This window comes from Bos mutus, chromosome 18, assembly GCF_027580195.1.
Source record: "Bos mutus isolate GX-2022 chromosome 18, NWIPB_WYAK_1.1, whole genome shotgun sequence".
Taxonomy (NCBI): Eukaryota; Metazoa; Chordata; class Mammalia; order Artiodactyla; family Bovidae; genus Bos; species Bos mutus.
In genome coordinates this window covers 6,538,439-6,559,250 of record NC_091634.1, presented here as the reverse complement: position 1 = coordinate 6,559,250, position 20,812 = coordinate 6,538,439, and the positions used below count along the sequence as shown (strand labels likewise).

The 20,812-nt window shown below is 45.2% G+C and overlaps 2 protein-coding genes across 5 annotated transcripts in view; one reads left to right on the top strand and one right to left on the bottom strand.

Moving 5' to 3' along the window:
• The window catches only part of ZNF473 (zinc finger protein 473), a 31,669-nt gene extending 12,458 nt beyond the window's left edge, over positions 1-19,211 (top strand). The window contains exons 5-6 of one of the 4 annotated variants that reach the window (XM_070387254.1): positions 17,095-17,208; positions 18,764-19,211. In XM_070387254.1, the coding sequence (XP_070243355.1) occupies positions 17,095-17,207 (113 nt within the window). In that variant the 3' untranslated portion in view covers position 17,208; positions 18,764-19,211. Of the gene's footprint in view, positions 1-12,130; positions 13,384-17,094 lie in introns of those variants that run through there. The other 3 variants (XM_070387252.1, XM_070387253.1, XM_070387256.1) reach the window with 3 other exon arrangements.
• LOC102266217 (zinc finger protein 135) lies at positions 6,619-15,038 on the bottom strand. Its single transcript, XM_070387247.1, has 4 exons — positions 14,752-15,038; positions 13,861-13,987; positions 12,354-12,455; positions 6,619-8,784 (listed from the first exon to the last, which is right to left on the bottom strand). The coding sequence occupies exons 1-4, from the start codon at positions 14,995-14,997 to the stop codon at positions 7,094-7,096; spliced, it is 2,166 nt and encodes a 721-aa protein (XP_070243348.1). The 5' UTR covers positions 14,998-15,038; the 3' UTR covers positions 6,619-7,093.
• Positions 19,212-20,812: the final 1,601 nt, after the last annotated feature.

The following is a 20,812-nucleotide window of genomic DNA, read 5'->3' as shown; positions in this document are numbered from 1 at the left end:
AAGTCAGAGGCCCTGTGGAAAGTTGGCAGCCATTTGTGTGTGTGTGTGTGTGTGTTTGTGGTATCTGTGTAACTAATGATCTGTGTTCTGTGGACCAGGGTAGAAACGCCTACCCTCATGTTTGAGTGTTTGTTCTCTGATTAAAAGTTTTTTAATTTCTAAGGGTTGATTGCTTTTCTCAGCTCAGTGCCACACACCCAGCCAGGGGCTGGGCATGTACAGTCACTAACTGTCGAGTGCTCACAGTTCTGGGAGGGGAGGGCTCCTGATGGTGAAAACCATCCCATGATGAGATGGTTAATTCTGTTTTTCCAAAGCCCGGGAGGGTCAAGGACAACTAGGGAGCCACTCATTTTCAGTTGTTCGTCAGCACATCATCAACCAGCAATTTTCCATCCTCATTAGTTCTGCCTAATCAAGGAGGAAGTGTGGACTGCATGTTGTTTATTTTCTGGTTACAAAGATACAGTTGGGCTCAGGCAAGAGTTGTTGCTAGAATTTAACATTATTTTGCTCTCCTGGTACTTATTTTACTTTCCTTCTCCCCCTTTATCCTCTACTGATGAGAGATACCAGTTTCCCACTCCTGGAAAGGTAGTAAGTCCTCTTGAAAAATAAATCAATTTTAAGTTTTTTTTTTTTTTTAAGCTGATCTGAAGGAAAATGTATGGCACACATCTGCAGCTAAAAAATTTGATGGCAGTGTTATCACTGAGGTTGGGGAACATTCAGCTAAAGCCTTGCATCCTGCCAATGGATAAACTAGATTATGCTATGGCAGTCCAGTTGCCAGATCTGATCACTGTGTGTCAGATCACAGCAACTGTTCATTCCCCTCACTAGTGCTTCATGTTCACTGTGGGTTGGCAGGGGTGGGGCTGTATCTGCTCTATCCACCTTAAGTGGCTGAAAGTACCTTTAACACCGCCTCACTCCAGGACTCCAAACTCTGCCCTTTGGGTGGGCATTGCTGTCCATTGAAAATGTGCAAATTTCCATTCATGGCAAGTGATACTGATCATTCAATCACAGTTGTGGTTGAAAGTTTTTAAGGACAAAGACTGAAATTAGTAGAATCTTCAGACAGGCAGTGGCATCTTAGGAGGATGGAAGTTAGCCATTCTGCATAAACCAAGGAGGTGGCATGTGGATACCTAACACTGAGAAGTTACTGGTCTGGGAAAATCATACCTATTAATAGAAACAGTGGTTTCAAGGAGCTGGGGAAAAAGGCAATTTTACAAAATGCCCACTTAGTAATGGGCAAAGGATCTGAATATAGATTTCCTCAAGGAAGATGCACAAATGGCCAAGAAGCACATGAAAGATGTTGAACATCATTAGCAAGATGCACATCCAAACCACAATGAGATGCTACCCACTAGGATGGCTATAACTAAGGGGAAAAAAAGTCAATTCCCTGGTGGTTGAGTGGTTAGGACATGGCACTAACACTGCCCTGGTCCCAGGGTTCAATCCAGGTTGAGGAACTAAGATCTCAAAAGCCGCGTGGTACAGTTAAAAAAAAAAAAAAAGCGATTATTACATGAAGATTTCCTTTTTTTGGGGGGGGGGGGGCTTATAGCATTTAATTGCTTGGTTTTTAAACTTATGGGTAGACTTACCTCTCTGTTGGTAAAGAAAGTCCCAACAAGATAGAAACGAATTGTTCCCTTTGTATCAGAAGCTGTATAAAAGCAAATCCCTGCTGAGTCAGAAGACATCCTTGTTTGGTAAATATCAGCTGTTACAGAGAAACAGAAAAGAACTGATAAACTCACCAGGAAAATAGCATCACAAGGCTTGGGCCATTCCATTCCTGAGAGATTATTTACACCTGGTATGACAAAGTGAAAGTGTTCGTCACTCAGTTCAGTTCAGTCACTCAGTCGGGTCCGACTCCTTGCGACCCCATGGACTGCAGCACGCCAGGCTTCTCTGTCCATCAGCAACTCCCGGAGTAACATGAGTTACTCAAGTTACGCAAACTCATGTCCACTGAGTCAGTGATGCCATCCAACCATCTCATCCTCTGTCGTCCCCTTCTCCTGCCTTCAATCTTTCCCAGCATCAGGGTCTTTCCCAATGAGTCAGCTCTTCGCATCAGGTGGCCAAAATATTGGAGTTTCAGTTTCAACATCTGTCCTTCCAATGAATATTCAGGACTGATTTCCTTTAGGATGGACTGGTTAGATCTCTGCAGTCCAAGGGACTCTCAAGAGTCTTCTCCAACACCACAGTTCAAAAGCATCAATTCTTTGGTGCTCAGCTTTCTTTGAAGTCCAACTCTCATATCCATACATGACTATTGGAAAAACAATAGCCTTGACTAGATGGACCTTTAGGGTAAAGTAATGTCTCTGCTTTTTAATATGCTGTCTAGGTTGGGCATAACTTTTCTCCCAAGGAGTAAGCATCTTTTAATTTCAGGGCTGCAATCACCATCTACAGGGATTTTGGAGCCCCCTCAAATAAAGTCTGTCACTGTTTTCACTGTTTCTCCATCTATTTCCCATGAAGTGATGGGACCAGATGCCATGATCTTCGTTTTCTGAATGTTGAGCTTTAAGCCAACTTTTTCACTCTCCTCTTTCACTTTCATCAAGAGCCTCAAGTTCTTCATTTTCTGCCATAACGGTGGTGTCATCAGCATATCTGAGATTATTGATATTTCTCCCAGCAATCTTGATTCCAGCTTGTGCTTCTTCCAGCCCAGCGTTTCTCATTATGCACTCTGCATATATATAAGTTAAATAAGCAGGGTGACAATATACAGCCTTGATGTACTCCTTTCCCAATTTGGAACCAGTCTGTTGTTCCATGTCCAGTTCTAACTGTTGCTTCCTAACCTGCATACAGATTTCTCAAGAGGCAGGTCAGGTGGTCTGGTACTCCCATCTGTTTAAGAATTTTCCACAGTTTATTGAGATCCACACAGTCAAAGGCTTTGGCGTAGTCAATAAAGGAGAAATGGATGTTTTTCTGGAACTCCCTTGCTTTTTCTATGATCCAATGGATGTCGGCAATTTGATCTCTGGTTCCTCTGCCTTTTCTAAATCCAGCTTGAACATCTGGAAGTTCACAGTTCACGTACTGTTGAAGCCTGGCTTGGAGAATTTTGAGCATTACTTTGCTAATGTATGAGATGAGTACAATTGTACTGTAGTTTGAGCACTCTTTAACATTGCCTTTCTTTAGGATTGGAATGAAAACTGACCTTTTCCAGTCCTGTGGCCACTGCTGAGTTTTCCAAATTTGCTGGCATATTGAGTGCAGCACTTTCACAGCATCATCTTTTAGGATTTGAAATAGCTCAGCTGGAATTCCATTGCTCCCACTAGCTTTGTTCATAGTGGTGCTTCCTAAGGCCCACTTGACTTCATATTCCAGGATGTCTGGCTCTAGGTGTGTGAGCACACCATCATGATTATCTGGGTCATGAAGGTCTTTTTTATACAGTTGTTCTGTGTATTCTTGCTATCTCTTCTTAATATCTTCTGCTTCTGTTAGGTCCATACCATTTTTGCCCTTTATTGAGCCCATCTTTGCATGAAATGTTCCCTTGGTATTTCTAATTTTCTTGAAGAGATCTCTAGTCTTTCCCATCCTATTGTTTTCCTCTATTTCTTTGCACTGATCACTGAGGAAGGCTTTCTTATCTCTCTTTGCTATTCTTTGGAACTCTGCATTCAGATGGGTATATCTTTCCTTTTCTCCTTTGCTCTTTGCTTCTCTTCTTTTCACAGCTATTTGTAAGGCCTCCTCAAACAGCCATTTTGCTTTTTTGCATTTCTTTTTCTTGGGGATGGTCTTGCTCCCTGCCTCCTGTACAATGTCACAAACCTCCATCCATAGTTCATCAGGCACTCTATCAGATCTAGTCCCTTAAATCTATTTCTCACTTCCACTGTATAATCATTATGGATTTGATTTAGGTCATACTTGAATGGTCTAGTGGTTTTCCCTACTTTCTTCAATTTAAGTCTGAATTTGGCAATAAGGAGTTCATGATCTGAGCCATAGTGCATTCTGTTGGCAAAACTCTATTAGCCTTTGCCCTGCTTCATTCTGTACTCCAAGACCAAATTTGCCTGTTACTCCAGGTGTTTCTTGACTTCCTACTTTTGCATTCCAGTCCCCAGTAATGAAAAGGACATCCTTTTTGGATGTTAGTGCTAGAAGGTCTTGTAGGTCTTCATAGAACCGCTCAACTTCAGCTTCTTCAGCATTACTGGTTGGGGCATAGACTTGGATTACCATGATATTGAATGGTTTGCCTTGGAAATGAACAGAGATCATTCTGTTGTTTTTGAGATTGCATCCAAGTACTGCATTTCAGACTTTTTTGTTAGTCACTCAGTGGTGTCCAACTCTGCAACCCCATGGACTGTAGCCCACCAGGCTCCTCTGTCCATAGAATTCTCCAGGCAAGAATACTGGAGAGGGTAGCCATTCCCTTTTCCAGGGGATCTTCCCCACCTAGGGGTCAAATTCAGGTCTCCTGAATTGCAGGAGGATTCTTTACTGTCTGAGCCTCCAGGGAAGCCCCCTTGCGATGAAGAGTGAGATAAAAAGTAACACAAGCTTCAGTTTTGTATTATTGACTGTGTGGATCACAATAAACTGTGGAAAAATCTGAAAGAGATGGGAATACCAGACCACCTGACCTGCCTCTTTAGAAACCTATATGTAGGTCAGCTTCATTTCTGGTTGTGCTGGGTCTTCGTTGTTGCATGCATTACTATCTGTTTGCAGTGTGCAGGTTTACTGTAGTGGCTGCTCTGGTTGTAGAGCACAGGATCTAAGGCACATGGGCTTCAGCAGTTGCAACTCCCAGGCCCTAGAGCACAGGCTCAATAGTTGCTGCACATGGACTTAGTTGCTCTGTGGCATGTAGAATCTTCCCAGACTAGGGATCAAACTCGTTTCTCCTACACTGAGGGGCAGATTTCTGTTTTTTAAACCACTGAATCACCAGGGAAGCCCTAAACTGTCATTCTTGTTTGGGTAGTTTTGAGTTTTCTGTTACCTGAAACCCAGACATATTCGTAATATAGCTTACTATCTCATTTTAAGTACAAAGAAACTGGATCAGTCAGCAAGACAATGGCAAAGGCAAGATTCAAAATCAGGTTCTCTTAGACCTAAAATGCAATTATTCTGCACCAGTATGTTAGTAAAGGAGGGGTGAGTCTTTGAGAAGGGAGTGGACCGAAAGTGCTGAGAAAGTTCCATATGTTGTGGAGTATATTCTGATGAGTTATTTAAAGATGCCACGCTGCTGACTTTAAGGATGAAGGGGCCACCAGCCAAGGAATCAGTGCCAGTGATTTCTAGAAATTGAAACTTTATACCATAAGACATACTAAATGCAGAAGGGATACAAATTTAATTGTTAAAAATCATAAAAGTACTAGAATAAAATACAGGAGAACTTTTTTCATAATCTTGGGCCTGAGGAAGGTCTTTCTTAGCATGACAGTTTATCCAAGAAATAGAAAAGAAAATAGAATTGAATACATAGAAATTTTAAAACTCTATATAGCCAAATATACTATAAGCAACTCTAAGAGAAATAACAAACAAAATACCAAAGAATTAATATGTGTAATACATAGACTTGTTCCTATAAATTGATTAAAAAAATGCAGCCTAATTAAAAATGGGCAAAATACACAAGCAATTTGAAGAAGACAAAATATCAATAAATGTATAAAAAGATCATTAATTTCCCTATCAGTAGGATGTTTTATTTATTAGATTAGAAATGTTAAAAATAATGAGACTAATATTGAGTATTTATGAACAACATGGAGGAACAAAGAAGTATGCACTCACATACACTTTCAGGAGTCATGTAAATTGGTTCATCCTTTTCTGAGGATTATTTAGCAATAACTATCAAAATTTTAAATATGGACATTCTGTGATCCCATGAGCTTACTTCTAGGAATTCATCTTATGGGGATAATTTGCACAAGTGTTAAATAATGTATGTCCAGTGATTAAAAAAAAAAGTAAATAAAACAAATATCCATTAACAGCGGTTGGTTGAATAAATTCAAGAAACTCTAGTATGAAATATTATGCAGCTGTTAAAAATGGCAAATGATGACAGATATATACACATGTATATATATTAATTTTGTACAATATGTATATATATTTTTTTGCATTGTCATGGGAAAATATTCACATTATATCAAGTTAAAAAGTTGTTTATAAAATCACATATTTGTGATTATACCAATAAATATTTTAGGCGTGCCATACCATGCTCATCACTTCAGTTGTATCTCTTTGCCACTCCATGGACTGAAGCCCAGCAGACTCCTCTGTCCATGGGATTTTCCCAGCAAGAATACTGGAGTGGGCTGCTATGCCCTCCTCCAAGGGATCTTCCCAACCCAGGAACCCACTCCAGTATTGCCTGGAAAATTCCATCAGAGGAGCCTGGTGGCCTATAGTCCAAGAAGTTGCAAAGAGTTGGACATGACTCTTGACTCTTGACATGACTGATGACTTGGACATGAATGACTAACATTTTCAGTTTTCATATACTTCATAAGAACAGAAAGGGAGAAACAGCAGAAAACTGAGAGACATTAAAGATCCCAGATGAAGATGCATCTCATTTAGACCACCCCATATCTACCACCACCTGGAGACACTGAAAGGCTGAGAAATAGAGGGGAAGCCAGGGTTTTAGGGTGAAGCCCTTTAAATGATCAGAAGCTGTCCCAGCTGGTGATAAATGGTGCCATCCTCCTTCTAGGAAAATAAAGGAACCAACTCTCTCAATACATAGTGTTAGGGCTCCTCTCTGGGAGGAAGTTAGAACTGCTGATGAAGGCTGAATGGAATCCAACAGCAGAATCACCAATCTGTTTCACTCGCAGGCTCTCTAGTCAGCATGAGTTCTCTGATCAGCGAGCTGCATGCTCCAAGAAATGGCTTTTTCAAAATCACCTCAGACATAGACGCCATGCATAGCATGAAGTCTCTGGTGTTCTGCCAGGTGTGATCCCCAGTTGAAATCCTCTCCACATTTGTTACATGCAGAGTGCTTGCCACCCCTGTGAACTTTCTGGTGTTAAATGAGGTGTGAGATCTGGGTATACGTTTTCCCACAGTTCTTACACTTGTAGGGCTTCTCCCCAGTGTGAATCCTCTGGTGTTGAATAAGGTGGATGCTCTGGTTGAAGGCTTTCCCGCATTCCTTATAGGCATAGGGCTTCTCACCAGTGTGAATCCTCTGGTGTTGAGTGAGGGATGAGCTGTGACTGAACGTTTTCTCACACTCCTTACACTTATAGGGTTTCTCGCCCATGTGGATCTTCTGATGCTCGATAAGATGGGTGCTCCGGCTAAAGGCTTTCCCACACTCACAGCACTCATAAGGTTTCTCTCCAGTGTGAATCCTCTGGTGCTGAATGAGATGGGAGATCTGGGTGTATGCCTTCCTGCAAACTTTACACTCATAGGGCTTCTCCCCAGTGTGAATTCGCTGGTGGCGTGTAAGCGAGGAGTTCTGGCTGAAGGTTTTCCCGCATTCGTTACACTTGTAGGGCTTTTCACCAGTGTGAACTGTCTGGTGTTGAGTAAAGGAGGAGGTGTGACCAAAAGCCTTTCCACACTCATTACATATATAGGGTTTCTCCCCTATGTGAATACTCTGGTGCCTCATGAGGTGGGAGATCTGGGTGTAAGCCTTCCCGCAATCGTGACACTCATAGGGCTTCTCACCAGTATGAGTTCTCTGATGCTGAATCAGCGATGAACTGTGGCTGAAGGCTTTGCCACACTCAGGGCACTCATAAGGTTTCTCTCCAGTGTGAACTCGCTGGTGCTGCGTCAGAGATGAGTTGTGGCTGAAAGTCTTCCCGCACTCGTTACACTTGTAGGGTTTCTCTCCAGTGTGGATTGTCTGGTGCTGAGTCAGGGAGGAGGTGTGACAGAAAGCCTTGCCACACTCGTTGCACTTGTAGGGCTTCTCTCCTGTGTGGATTTTCTGGTGGCGGGTGAGGTGGGACACCTGGGAGTAGAACTTCCCACACTGGTGGCATTTATAGGGCTTCTCCCCAGTGTGGCATCGCTGGTGCTTGATGAGGGAGGAACTCTGGGTGAAGGCTTTCCCGCACTCCTTGCATTTGTAGGGTTTTTCTCCAGTGTGGATCCTCTGGTGCTCGGTGAGTGATGAGCTCTGGGTAAAGGTCTTGCCGCACTCGTTGCAGGCGTAGGGCTTCTCTCCTGTGTGGATCATGTGGTGCTGGATGAAATACAAGCTGTTGCTGAATGCCTTTCCGCAATCATTACACTTGTAGGGCTTCTCTCCAGTGTGAATTCTCTGGTGTAGAATGCAGTCAGAATGGTAGACGAAGGCTTTCCCACATTCCATGCAGTTAAATGGTTTCTTCTCTACAAGGGTCCTTTGGCATTTGAGGCTCTTTCTTGACCCAGTCCACTTCTGAGGCCTGTCTCCCCCAGGCACTCTTTGCTTCCTGATGAAGGCTGAGGTCCTCTTGAAGCTTCTAAGCTCATTGCAGCCAAGGCCCCTCTCCCCATGGGTATCTTCCTTGGGAGTAGCGAACAACCATCTCAAACACCTCTCCTGCTTGCCCTGGTCTTCCAGCTGACAGCCACGCGTCCAGGACTCCCCCAGCTTGGCGTCTCCAAGCACTGCCCTTAAAATTCCCTCCATCTTTGCCACTGGGGAAGCCACCTCTTCAGAAATATTCTTTTTTAGAAGCATCTCCTGATTAGTTGCAGAGCTTGTCTCCAAGTCTGAAAGAAATGGAAAATATCAACTTCATCTGTCCCAGGACAAAAGAAGCTGATTATTTAGATATGGCATTGTAATCTCAAAAAGACTTCCAAGTTCATATTGCTAGTTCAAAAGGCATGAGGTAGACTCATGTTGTGACACAGAAGGATGGACTCAGTATACTCTAAACACACAAAAAATTGAGTGGCAAAGCAGTTTATGTGCATAGTCGTTTCTTAGCCATAATATTTAACACGTTTTCACAAATCAATAAGAAAAAGAGAAATAGTCTAATGAAATAGTGAAGCAGGAATGTGAACAGACATTCTACAGAAAAACAAGTGGCTGATATATTGTAAAAAGATGCTCAACATTAGTGGTAGTCTAAAAAGTCAAGTTGCTGCTGCTGCTGCTGCTGGTAAGTCACTTTAGTCGTGTCTGACTCTGTGCGACCCCATAGACAGCAGCCCACCAGGCTCCGCCGTCCCTGGGATTCTCCAGGCAAGAACACTGGAGTGGGTTGCCATTTCCTTCTCCAATGCATGAAAGTGAAAAGTGAAAGTGAAGTCGCTCAGTTGTGTCCGACTCTTAGCGACCCCATGGACTACAGCCTACCAGGCTTGTCCGTCCATGGCATTTTCCAGGCAAGAGTACTGGAGTGGGTTGCCATTGCCTTCTCCAAAAAAGTCAAGTTACTCAGATGCCATTTGATACTTTTTAGATTGGAAAATATTAAAAACTATTCAGTGCTGGCAAATGAGGATGGTAGGAGCATTTTCATACCATCGCTGTAAAGAGTTAACACAGAAGGTCCACTGTACTCAGTTTTTATCTATCTCTGTAACCATGGCAATGACACTTGGCTAAGCTCTGAGCACTGAACTCCTGGGATGTTTACATAGCTACAGATTAATTATCTTTTTCTGTGTGCTTGAAACCGTGGGTCAAGATGTGCTAGGCTGTCAGCACTGTTTACTGTACGTGGAGGATTCATGATGTCCACCTGGCGCCTGGTTTGTGGACCTCACCATGGCTGGTTGTGTAGCAGGTATATGCTAATGTTGGGCTTCCCAGGTGGTGCTAGTGGTAAAGAACACACCTGCCAATGCAAGAGATGTAAGAGACACAGGTTTGATCCCTGGGTTGGGAAGATTCCCTGGAGGAGGGCACAGCAACCCACTCCAGTACCCTTGCCTGGAGAATCCCATGGACAGAGGAGACTGCTGGGCTACAGTCCGTAGAGTTGCAAAGAGTCAGACGTGGGCTGAAGCAACTTAGCTTGCACACACATAGGCTAATGTTAGAGCATCTTTTCACGAGTTTGTTGAACATTTGTGTGTCTTTGAAGAAAATGGCTATTGAGATCCTTGGCCCACTTTTTTCCTTGTATTTATTTATTTGGCTGCACCGGGTCTTAGCTGCAGTGCTCAGGATCTTTAACTGCAGCATGCAAACTCTTAGTTGTGGCACGTGAGATCTAGTTTCCTGATCAAGGAGGGAAGCTAGCCCATGCACTGGGAGTGTGGTGTCTTAGCCACTGGACCACCAAGGAAGCCATCCTATTTTTAACAAGATTGTCTTTTTATTATTGAGTTGTATGAATTATCAGCTGCTTGCCAGACATATAATTTACAAAATTTGTCTTGTGTTCTGTGGGTTGCCTTTTCTTTGCAGTGTCTTTGAAGCAAAAAAATTTAAATTTTGATGTCATCTGATTTATTTTTTCTTTCGCCGCTTGTTCCTTTGATGTCATATCTAAGAAACCAATGCCTAATCCAATGACATCATGATTATTTTCAAAATCCCACACTGCATTTAGTTGTTATATCTCTGGAGGTGATCCCACCACCATCCACTCATTTGGTGATTTTTCTGGAAGGATTTACATGACTCAACAAGTTGAACGCCCAGTTAGTTTCTACAGCAAAGTATATAACAAATATGTGTATGGGTAAAGGGCTTCCCAGGTGGCGCTAGTGGTAAAGAACCTGCCTGCTAATGCAGGAGACCTTAGAGACATGGGTTTGACCCCTGGGCCGGGAAGATCCCCTGGAGGAGGGCACGGCAATCCATGCCAGTATTCTTTCCTGGAGAATCCCATGGATTCTCCTACAGGAGCCAGGTAGGCTAGAGTCCATGGGGTTGCAAAGAGTCGGACATAACTGAAGTGACTTAGCATGCAAAGGCTAGAGAGATCACATGTGGGCTTCTGAGTCATCCTCTCTGCAAGAGTCACGTGAATGTGCTTTTCTCTACTGATGTGAACTTCAAAGACATATGGGAGATGATCTCATCCATGGAAACCCACTTGAGTCTCAAAAGAGTCCAGAGTTCTCTTAGTCCTCATAAGAAACTCAGTGAAGTGGGTACTATTAGTGTCCCACTTTACATATAAGCACCCAGAGCTTAAGTCACTTGCCCACAGTCACATGGCCTGCCAGTGGCAGAGCTCAGTTCGAACTCAGAGAGTCTGGCTCTAGGGCCCACAGTCTCACTGCCGCATGAACCAGTGCAGTAATAGTAGCTCAAGCAAGCAGCCGTGAAAGCACCAAGAAGGGGCAGGTCACTCAGCCTGGAAGTCAGGGAAGGCCTCCTGGAAGAGGAGACCTGTATCCTTGAGGAACATGAAAGGGGTTTGCCAGGCAGACAAAGCAGGGAAGGGTGTTCCAGGCAGAGGGAACAACATATGAAAAGACCCAAAGTGGGAACACATGTTCAAGTTCAGGGAGGGACAGGGGCTTTGGTGAGTGAGGTAGGGTGTAGGGTATCACCACAGGTGGATGGTGATGAGAGATGAGGCCAGAGACAGAACAGGCTGGACCATGTAGGGCCTCGAGTACCAGGTTTGGGCTAGGACTCTGACTCAGGGCACTGGGGAGTCACAGGAGGGCTGTGGGCAGGGGAGGGATGGGCTCTGGGGCTGTTTGTGAGATGAACCATAGGGTGTAAGACCAGAAGCTGGGAGGCCAGGGAGGAGGCTGGGGTGAGGGTCCAGGTAAGGGTCGCTGAGGCCTTGAGCCAGTGCTGTGGGAGAGGGGGAGCAGAACTGGGCAAAGAGAAGGGGCAGGAGGGACAGGACTGGAGCCTGATGTGATGATTGAAGGGGAGGGAGGGGGCAAGTCCTGGTCCCACAACAGGACGGACAGTGATGGAAACAGAGATGCTCCTGTCCCCTCCTCTGATGAGGTTGTGGGCTAGTAGGGGCAGAAATCTGGCTTCTTCCTGTCTCCTAACATGTCAGGCCAGGCACCACTTCTGGGTACCACAATGATAACCACTGGAGCCTAGTCTGAGCATGGGGTTTCCTGGGTGAGAAGCACCAGGCTGCCCTCTACATGTTAACTCACTTATTCTTCCCAATTCCAGGTACTATCATTGATCCCATTTTGCAGATGAGGAAACTGAGGTACACAAGGGCTAAATGACTTGCCTGAAGGTCACAGAGCCAGGAAGTAGTGGAGTTTGGATTCAAATCCACGGCCCGAAGTGACAGCCTGTATATTACATTCCCTCACTCTTGAATAACCATCACTGATCACAACAGATGGGGTGGGAAGATGTCTCACACCTGCTAGACACACTTACCCACCTGGACAGGTAACTTGCTGGGTTTCTCTCCTCTCCATCCTGGGCTCTTCCCCTCGCTCCAGGTGGGAGATCACATCGGGTTTGGCCCCAGGAAACCCTGCCCCTGGAAAAGACACAAGACTTGGCCATGGAGGCTATGGTTACAGGGAGGCCTCAGGGCTGGGCTCCAGGCCCTAGGTCTACAGAGGAGATGCATGTGTTGGATGCCTAATGATTGGATGATCTAATGGCCAACACAAAACTTGATTACTGAGTGCCTACTCCATTCCAGAGAGAGCCTGAGCCCCAACGTCACTGTTTAAGCTTCCAGCTCTGTGTTCAAGTTGAATGCAAAATACACACCACATTCTGAAGACTTGACATGGAGAAAAAAGAAAATGATCTCATTAATAATTAATTGGGTATTATGATGTCAGCATATGCCCACATGATCATACTTTGGCTAGATTGGGTGCCACAAAACAGATAACTAAAATTCATCTCATCTGATTTTTTTTTTTTTTCAGACCTGCTGTCTTTGGGTTTCCCAGGTGGCTCAGTTGTAAAGAATCTTCCTGCCAATGCAGGAGATGCTGGTTTGATTCCTGAGTAGGGACATTCCTGGAGAAGGAAATGGCACACCACTCCAGTATTCTTGCCTGGATAATCCCATGGACAGAGGAGCCTGGTGGGCTATAGTCCATGGAGTCACAAAGAGTTGAACATGACTTCGCAACTAAACAAACAATTCCTCGCTTCCTGCAGTGGGGGGAAGTGAGTCCCCAGGGACCTCAGCACGTGACCTGATTTGGAACAAGGGGCTTTGCAGATGTAACTAATTAAGATGAGGTCCTAATGGATTAGGGTGGACCCTAATTCTAGTGACTGCGGTCCTTATAAGAATAGAGACACACAGACACATTGGGAGGGAAAAAGGCCAGGTGAAGATAGAGGCAGAGATTGGGGTAATGCGGGTACAGGGCAAATGAAACAGATGTTTCATTCTATGAAACAAACAGACTCATAGACATAGAGAACAGATTTGTGGTTGCCAAGGGTTGAGGGGGGGCGGGAGGGAAGGAATGGGAGTTTGGGATTAGCAGATGCAAACTATTACATATAGAATGGATAAACAACAAGGTCCTATTGTATAGCACAGGGAACTCTATTCAACATCCTGTGACAAACCAAAATGGAAAAGAATGTGAAAAAGGATATATATATATGTATAACTGAGTCACTTTGGTGCATAGCAGAAATTAACATTGTAAATCAACTATATTACAATAAAATTTTTTTAAAAAGAAGCAGAAGGCAGGGGCACTGGCTGAAGGGTCGGTGGGACAGGCAGAAGACTCGGGGCCTGGGTATGCTGGGATTCTGGGAGAAGCCATTGGAGAGACAGATGAATGGGCCACCCAGCAAGGGCCCGGGAGAGGAGCAGAGAGGACCCCAGTGAAGGAATGCCCACAGTTAAGCAGTGGGTGGGCATAGAGGCCATGAGAGGACGGCAGGAGGCAGAGCCTCACCCAAAGAGAGAAGGTTCTGGTAGTTCTCCAGCATCACGTCCCGATACAGCTCCCTCTGGCCAGGCCCCAGGCGGCCCCACTCCTCCAGGGTGAAGTCCACGGCCACGTCTTTGAAGGTCACTGATTCCTGCCAGGGCCAATATTACATCACAGAGGGGCATGTCTTTCTAGAATCCTGGGGTGGGACAAGTCATGGGTCAAGAGCCTACCACTTGCTCTCTGGCCTGAAATTCTGACTCGGCAGATTAGGGTGGCAAAAACCCGAACGAACTTTTTGGCCAACCGTATAGAACACGGTTTCCACCCCCCCCCCCCCGTCTTTACCGCCATCTGGTGGAAAGCTGTTACACTACACCAATTATTTCTAGCATATGACAGTTGACTGCCATCTGCGTGTAAATTGCTATACTAAATATACCGATGTATGAGGGAGGATATGCAAATCATACCATTGAGAGGAGGTGCCCTTGTGTAGTGCGTAACCTGCACACCTGTACATGACAACCCTGAGAAACACTTAAAAAACTACCAAGTCATTGTGTGCCAGAGCTATTCCTAAGTCACACTCCATCCTAGACTCCTACTCGGATCCCAACCCTCACTCCTGACTCCAATAATAAGGCTCAGGGGTGAAGCAAAGCCATCACTACCCACTTCACCTGGTAACCAAAAGACTGCTGAGCGTTAGATGACTGATTTTTAGACCTCATCTAACACCCTACCCAGTTCAGAGCATCCTGTGACCCACCCCGCACCTCCCAGTTTCAGAGAAATCCCATCATTGTATCTCTCCCAGTACTGAGAGAGGCAGGTCTTGAGGGCACACACACAGGCGGGGAGGCCCTCTAGGGCCCACAAAGTTATCTCCGGGAAGAGGGAGCCCAGACTCACTTGGCCCTTGCTCGTCAGGGTCCTGATGGCCATTGCAGGGTCCCAGGAATGCATCTCCAAAAGGAAGGACCAGGCCTGAGTCCACAAAGCTACTAGAGGAAGACAGAACAGAGAGGGTGTCAGTTCTGGCTTGGACAGACACTTTGTCAAAGACGCCTCGTGATAGAGGGGCCCCTGCTCTCCTGAGAGCCAAAGCAGAGGCTCAGGACAGGCTGCCTGAGGCCTCCATTCTGTAACCATCACCATTCACAATCAAGGGGTTCAGCCCACTGCACCCAAACAACAGCTCTCAGAGAAGTAGCTACAGTTATCCCCAGGTGAGGAAATCTGAGCCCAAGAGGCCAAGGTCATTGCTCAAGGTCACAGAAAGATCAAGTGTTGGAGGGAGAATCAAATCCAGAAGTCTGCTCTCAGAGCTAATTCTTTTTTACAGATTCGCTGTGTTGGGTCTTAGTGGCATCTTGTGAGATCTTTCACTGTGGCACACGGACTCTTTAGTTGTGGCCCAACAGCTCAGTAGTTGTGGCGTGCGGGCTTAGTTCCTCCACGGCATGTGAGATCTTAGTTCCCAGACCAGGGATCAAACCCGTGTCCCCTCCACTGCAAGGCGGATTCTTAACCTCTGGACCACCAGGGAAATCCCAACAACCCCTCCTTTTTGTCTTACAATTTTTATTTATCTTTTAAAATTTTTTTAATATTGGAGTAGAGTTGATTTGCAGTGCTGTGTCCGTTTCAGGTGTACAGCAAAGTGATTCAGTTACACACACATATATGTCCATTCTTTTTTTTTTTAGGTTATTTTCTCTTACAGGTTTTCCCAGAATATTGAGTAGACTTCTTTGTGCTCTACTGTAGGTCCTTGTTGGTTATCTAGCTTATACATAGAAGTGTCTTATAATTTTTAAATTGTAGTAAAACACATAGAAAATATACCATTTTAACCATTTGAATATATACAACTTGGTGGCAGTCACAATGCAGTCACAATGGTGTGCCACCGTCAGCGCTATCTAGTTCCAGGACACGTTCATCATCGCCCTGCAGGGAAACCTTGTGCTATTAACCAGTCGCCCTTGACTCTCTCTTCTCCCGTGCCAGCCTCCCCCACCCCCCATAATCGCTCATCTTTCTGTCTCAATGCATTTGCCTATTCTGGACATGTCACATAAATGGAGCCATCCACATATGACCTTTTGTGTCTGGCTTCTTTCACTCAGCACAGTGTGTTCAAGCCTCATCCATGTTACAGCACACAATCAGTGCCTCATTCCTATTTCATTTTTAATTGGAGGCTAATTACAATATTGTGATGGTTTCCCTTTAAAAAATTTTTTGCATTTGGACCATTTTTAAAGTCTTTATTGAATTTATTACAGTATCGCTTCTGTTTTATACTTGGTTTTTGGCCCCGAGGCATGTGGGATCTCAGCTCCCAGACCCCTGGATTGAACCCCCGCCTCCTGCATCAGAAGGTGAAGTCCTAACCACTAGACTGCCTGGGAAGTCCCTCCTCATTCCTTTTAATGGCTGAGTAATATTCCATTGTATGGATGGACCACATTTTGCAGAGCTCCTTTTACCTGTCCCAAAATCCTGCTTCAGGATCCTGGACTCCTGCTTAAGATGTCATTTAAAGAAAGACTGCAGCTACTGAAACCAAGTTAAAGAATCCTCTACATAGAGAAGTTGGTGTTCAGGGACTTTCTTGGTGGTTCAGTTGTTAGGACTTGACACTTCCACTGCATGGGGTATGGATCTTATCCCTAATCAGGGAACTAGGATCCCATATGTTGCGTGGCACGGCCAAAAGAAAAAAGAAAGAGAGACAGAGAAGCTGGTGCTCAGACTGTGGTCCCCTTCATTCATTGATCAAACATGCTCTGTGCCCCATGTGAGTAACAGGATCCACTTAGGGTTTTAAGGGCAGAGAGATGAGTAAGCTGTGATTCTGCCCTGGAGGGACTTTCTGCCTGTGGGGAAAATAGGTGTGAGCAATAGACCAGGTGGTGGGTTGAATAATGGTCTCCAAACATATCTCCAGGATGAACTTTTAAAAAATATTTATTTATTTGGCTGCACTGGGTCTCAGTTGCGGCATGTGGACCCTTAGTTGCAGTATGTGAGATCTAGTTCCCCAACCAGGGATCAAACTTGGGCCCCCTGCGTTGGAAGATCAGAGTCTTAGCCACTAGACCACCAGAGAAGACCTAAGATGAACTTCTTCTTTTTTTTTAAATAAGATTTTAAAGATGTTTTTTTTATGTGGACCATTTTAAAAAGTCTTTATGGAATTTGCCATAATACTGTTTCTGTTTCATGTTTTGGTCTTTTGGCTACGAGACATGTGGGATCTTAGCTGCCTGACCAGGTTGATCAAACCCACATCTCCCACATTGGAAGATGAAGTCTCAACCACCGGACCGTCAGGAAAGTCCCCCAGGATGAACTTTTGATGTGAGTAAGTCACGCATCTTGAGAAGGGAAGGCCATCCTGGATTATCTGGTTGGACCCTAAGCATGATCACAAGGGTTCCTATAGGAGGGAGGCAGAGGTCGATCTGACACGGAGCAGAAGGCGGTGGGACAGATGTAAAGAGGAGTGGAGTCAGAGAGACAAGGCACCATGCTTTGAAGCTGGAGGAAGGGGCCACTAGCCGAGGGATGCAGGCAGCCCCTGGAAGCTGGAAAAGGCAAGGAGATGGATTCTCTCCTGGAGACTCGGGCGGGAGGAGGCATGGCTCTGCTGACATCTTGATAGAAGCCCACTGAAACCGAGTTCAGACTTCTGGGCTCCAGAACTGTAGGAGAACACTACAGCTCTGTTGTTTTAAGCCAGTAAGTTTCTGGTAATTTGTTACAGCAGAAATGGGAAACTAACACAGTCCAGAAACAGACTCAGAGCCTCACAGGTGGCGAACAGCCACACGTACACACTTGGCTCCACGGGAACGCATGCACCTGAGGGCTGAAACCAGTGGGTGGAATTTTCATGAAGGTCTTACACAGTCTTAACTCTCTCCTCACAAGTCACTCATTACTGCAGAGTTTCCCCTTATCCACAATTTCGCTTTCTGTGATTTCAGTTACCTGAGGTCAAGTGTGGTCCAAAAACAGAGTGGAATATTCCATAAAGAAACAATTCATCAGTCTTAAATCACACACCATTCTGAGTATTGTGCAGTCCTGCTTTGTCCCACCTGGTGTGAATCATCTCCTTGTCCACTGCATCCTGTCAGATGTTCAGTCACTCAGTCATGTCTTAACTCTTTTGCGACTGCATGGACTGTAGCCCACCAGCCATGGGATTCTCCAAGCAAAAGTATTGGAATGGGTTGCTACTTCCTACTCCAGGAGATCTTTCTAACCCAGGGATCGAACCCATGTCTCCTGTGCTAGCAGGTGGATTCTTTACCACTGAGCCACCTGGGAAGCTCCATCCCGTGTGATAGCCACTTAGTTGTCTTGATTGACTCTTGAAGTATCACACTGCCTGTGTTCAAGTAGCCCTTATTTTCCTTAATAATGGCCCCAAAGCTGAAGAGTAGTCATGCTGATGCTGGCCACTTGAATACGCCAAAAAGAAGCTTGAAGTGAAAAGGTGAAAGTTTTCAACTTAATAAGGAAAGAAGAAAAAATCATGCTGCGGTTGCTAAGACCTACAGTAAGAATTAATCTTCTAACCGTGAAATTGTGAAGAAAGAAAAAGAAATTCAGGACTTCTTTGGCATCCAGTAGTTAGGACAATTCACTGCCATGGCCCTGGGTTCAATCCCTAGTCAGGGATTATCTTGCAAGTCGCGTGGCACAGCCAAAAAAAAAAAAAAATTCAACCTGCAAAGTTAGTCACAGTGCCTAAGTGCTTAGTTAAGATGCAAGAGGCATTAAATTTGTACAATGATATTTTTTGAGAGATGACATTCATAAAATTTTTATTACAGTGTATTGTTATACTATTTTATTATTTTTAATTTCTTACTGTGCCTAATTTATCAATAAAACTTTATCATAGGTACAAATGCTTAGAAGAAAACATGGTGTGAAAATTAATAAAGGGGAACCTCATTTAAAGTGGGGCTTCCCTGGAGGTTCAGATGGTAAAGAATCTGCCGGTAATGCAGGAGACGCAGGTTCATTCTCTGGGTCAGGAAGATCCCCTGGAGAAGGGAATGGCTACCCACTCCAGTTTTCTTGCCTGGAGAATTCCAAGGACAGAGGAGACTGACAGGCTACAGTTGCAAAGAATTGGACATGACTTAGCGACTGACATGCATAAAACTGGAAAAGATGTACACTGCATCTCCTCCTTCAAGAAATTACCGCAGCAACTAGGCCAATGAGAAACCATAATCGCCTGGAACTCTCACTTTTCTCCAATGGACTTTTGTTAGAAACAACTCTTCCCGAATTCCTTGTTTTGTTTTTTCTTTATAAAATAAAGTTCCTCTCTCATTTGTTGGACTTCCCATGGCTTTTGCTCTAACCTTCTTTTCCAGAATTACAATTCTCTGTTATTCCTGAATAAGCCCATTTTGCTGGTAAAATAACTGGTTGTTTTATTCTTTAGTTAACAATGGCATATAGAGGGTTCAGTACTTTCCGAGATTTCAGCCATCCATTGGGGATCTTGGAATGTATCCTCCAAGGGGAAGGGGATCTACTGTAATTATAAAATGAAGATAATTTTTAAGCGGAGAAACTTGGCAGACACCACATTAGCCAAATGATCAAGACCAATGTGACTGATGATGGCCAAGCTGACATCACAGGCTGCTGGTCTGTTAAGGACACAGCATCATTCCTAAGGTATTCCTGCCAAAAGCATGTGACCTAAATCTAATCACGAGGGAACTTCAACATGTCTAAACTGAGGGACCATAGGAGAAGCACACAGTCTGTTATATATTCAGGATTGCCGAGATGAATGAAGGTCAAAAAAAGACTGAACTGTTACAGGTTAACGGAGACTAAACAGGAGCACGAATGCAGTGCATGATATGGGATTTTTCTTTTGCCGTTTAGGACATTAGGACAATTATCAAAATCTAAGGAAAGCTTGCAGAGTAGCTAATCAATAGTATTGTATGGATGTTCACTCCTCGTGTGATCGTGATGCAATGGTTTTGGAGTAAACTGAAACTTTGTTTTTAGAAAAAACACAGAGACTTATGGGGGCCGGGGGCACACAGAGACAGAGAGAAGGGGTCAGACTCAGAGATAAAAAAGCAGAGACCTAGGGAGAGAGGGGGACAGAATGGGGATTAGGGTGATGGTGGGAGATTAGAGAGGGAAGATGAGACCCAAAGAGAGGGCAACAGACGCTCAGTATCAGGACAGGCACCGAGGGCGTGACCGTGCAGAGTAGGCTAGGGCTTTGGGGCTAGACATCCCTGGGCGTGAGCCCAGGTTGACCACTCATCAGCACTGGGTTCTGGGAGAAGCCACGGAATCTCCTTGGCTTCTTTCTTCACCTGCCAAGTGAAGAACTGGTACATTGTCCTTTTTAAGAAATCGCAACATTTCCGCACTCGGATAGACTGCTCGAAAACAGCAGGCGCCCAATTGCTGCGCGCTGAGTGGAAGGCTGTCGGCTCTGGGGCCGCCTCGCGAGCGGCAGGAGGGGGCGGGGCGTTGCCTACAGCGCCCTTCCCTTCCCACCCAAGCGGACTCTGGCCCGCCCCCTACGTGCTAGCCTGCCTGCTTGGGCCAGCCCACACCCAGCTGCTACCTCTCGGATCCGCCAGGTCGGAACTCACCTGGGCGCCCCTGGGTGGTGCACGGCGGCCGGGCCTTCCCGCCCTCCTTCGAGCCCCGGAGAGCGCCTGCGCGGTACCACAAGTCCCGGTACTTTAAACTCGGTTTCGCAAACTGGACCACATTTCCCAGAAACCATTGCGGCTCACGCTCCTCCAGGCCTCGGGTCTCTGAGAGCGCGGGAATGCTGGGAAATGGAGTCCAGAAATAGAACGTCGGGAGAGAGAACAGGTGTAAATAGCTGCTTTGCAGCTCGTGAAATCATGGCATTTGGGAAATGCATGGCTCTGCTGGCACAATGAGTGTT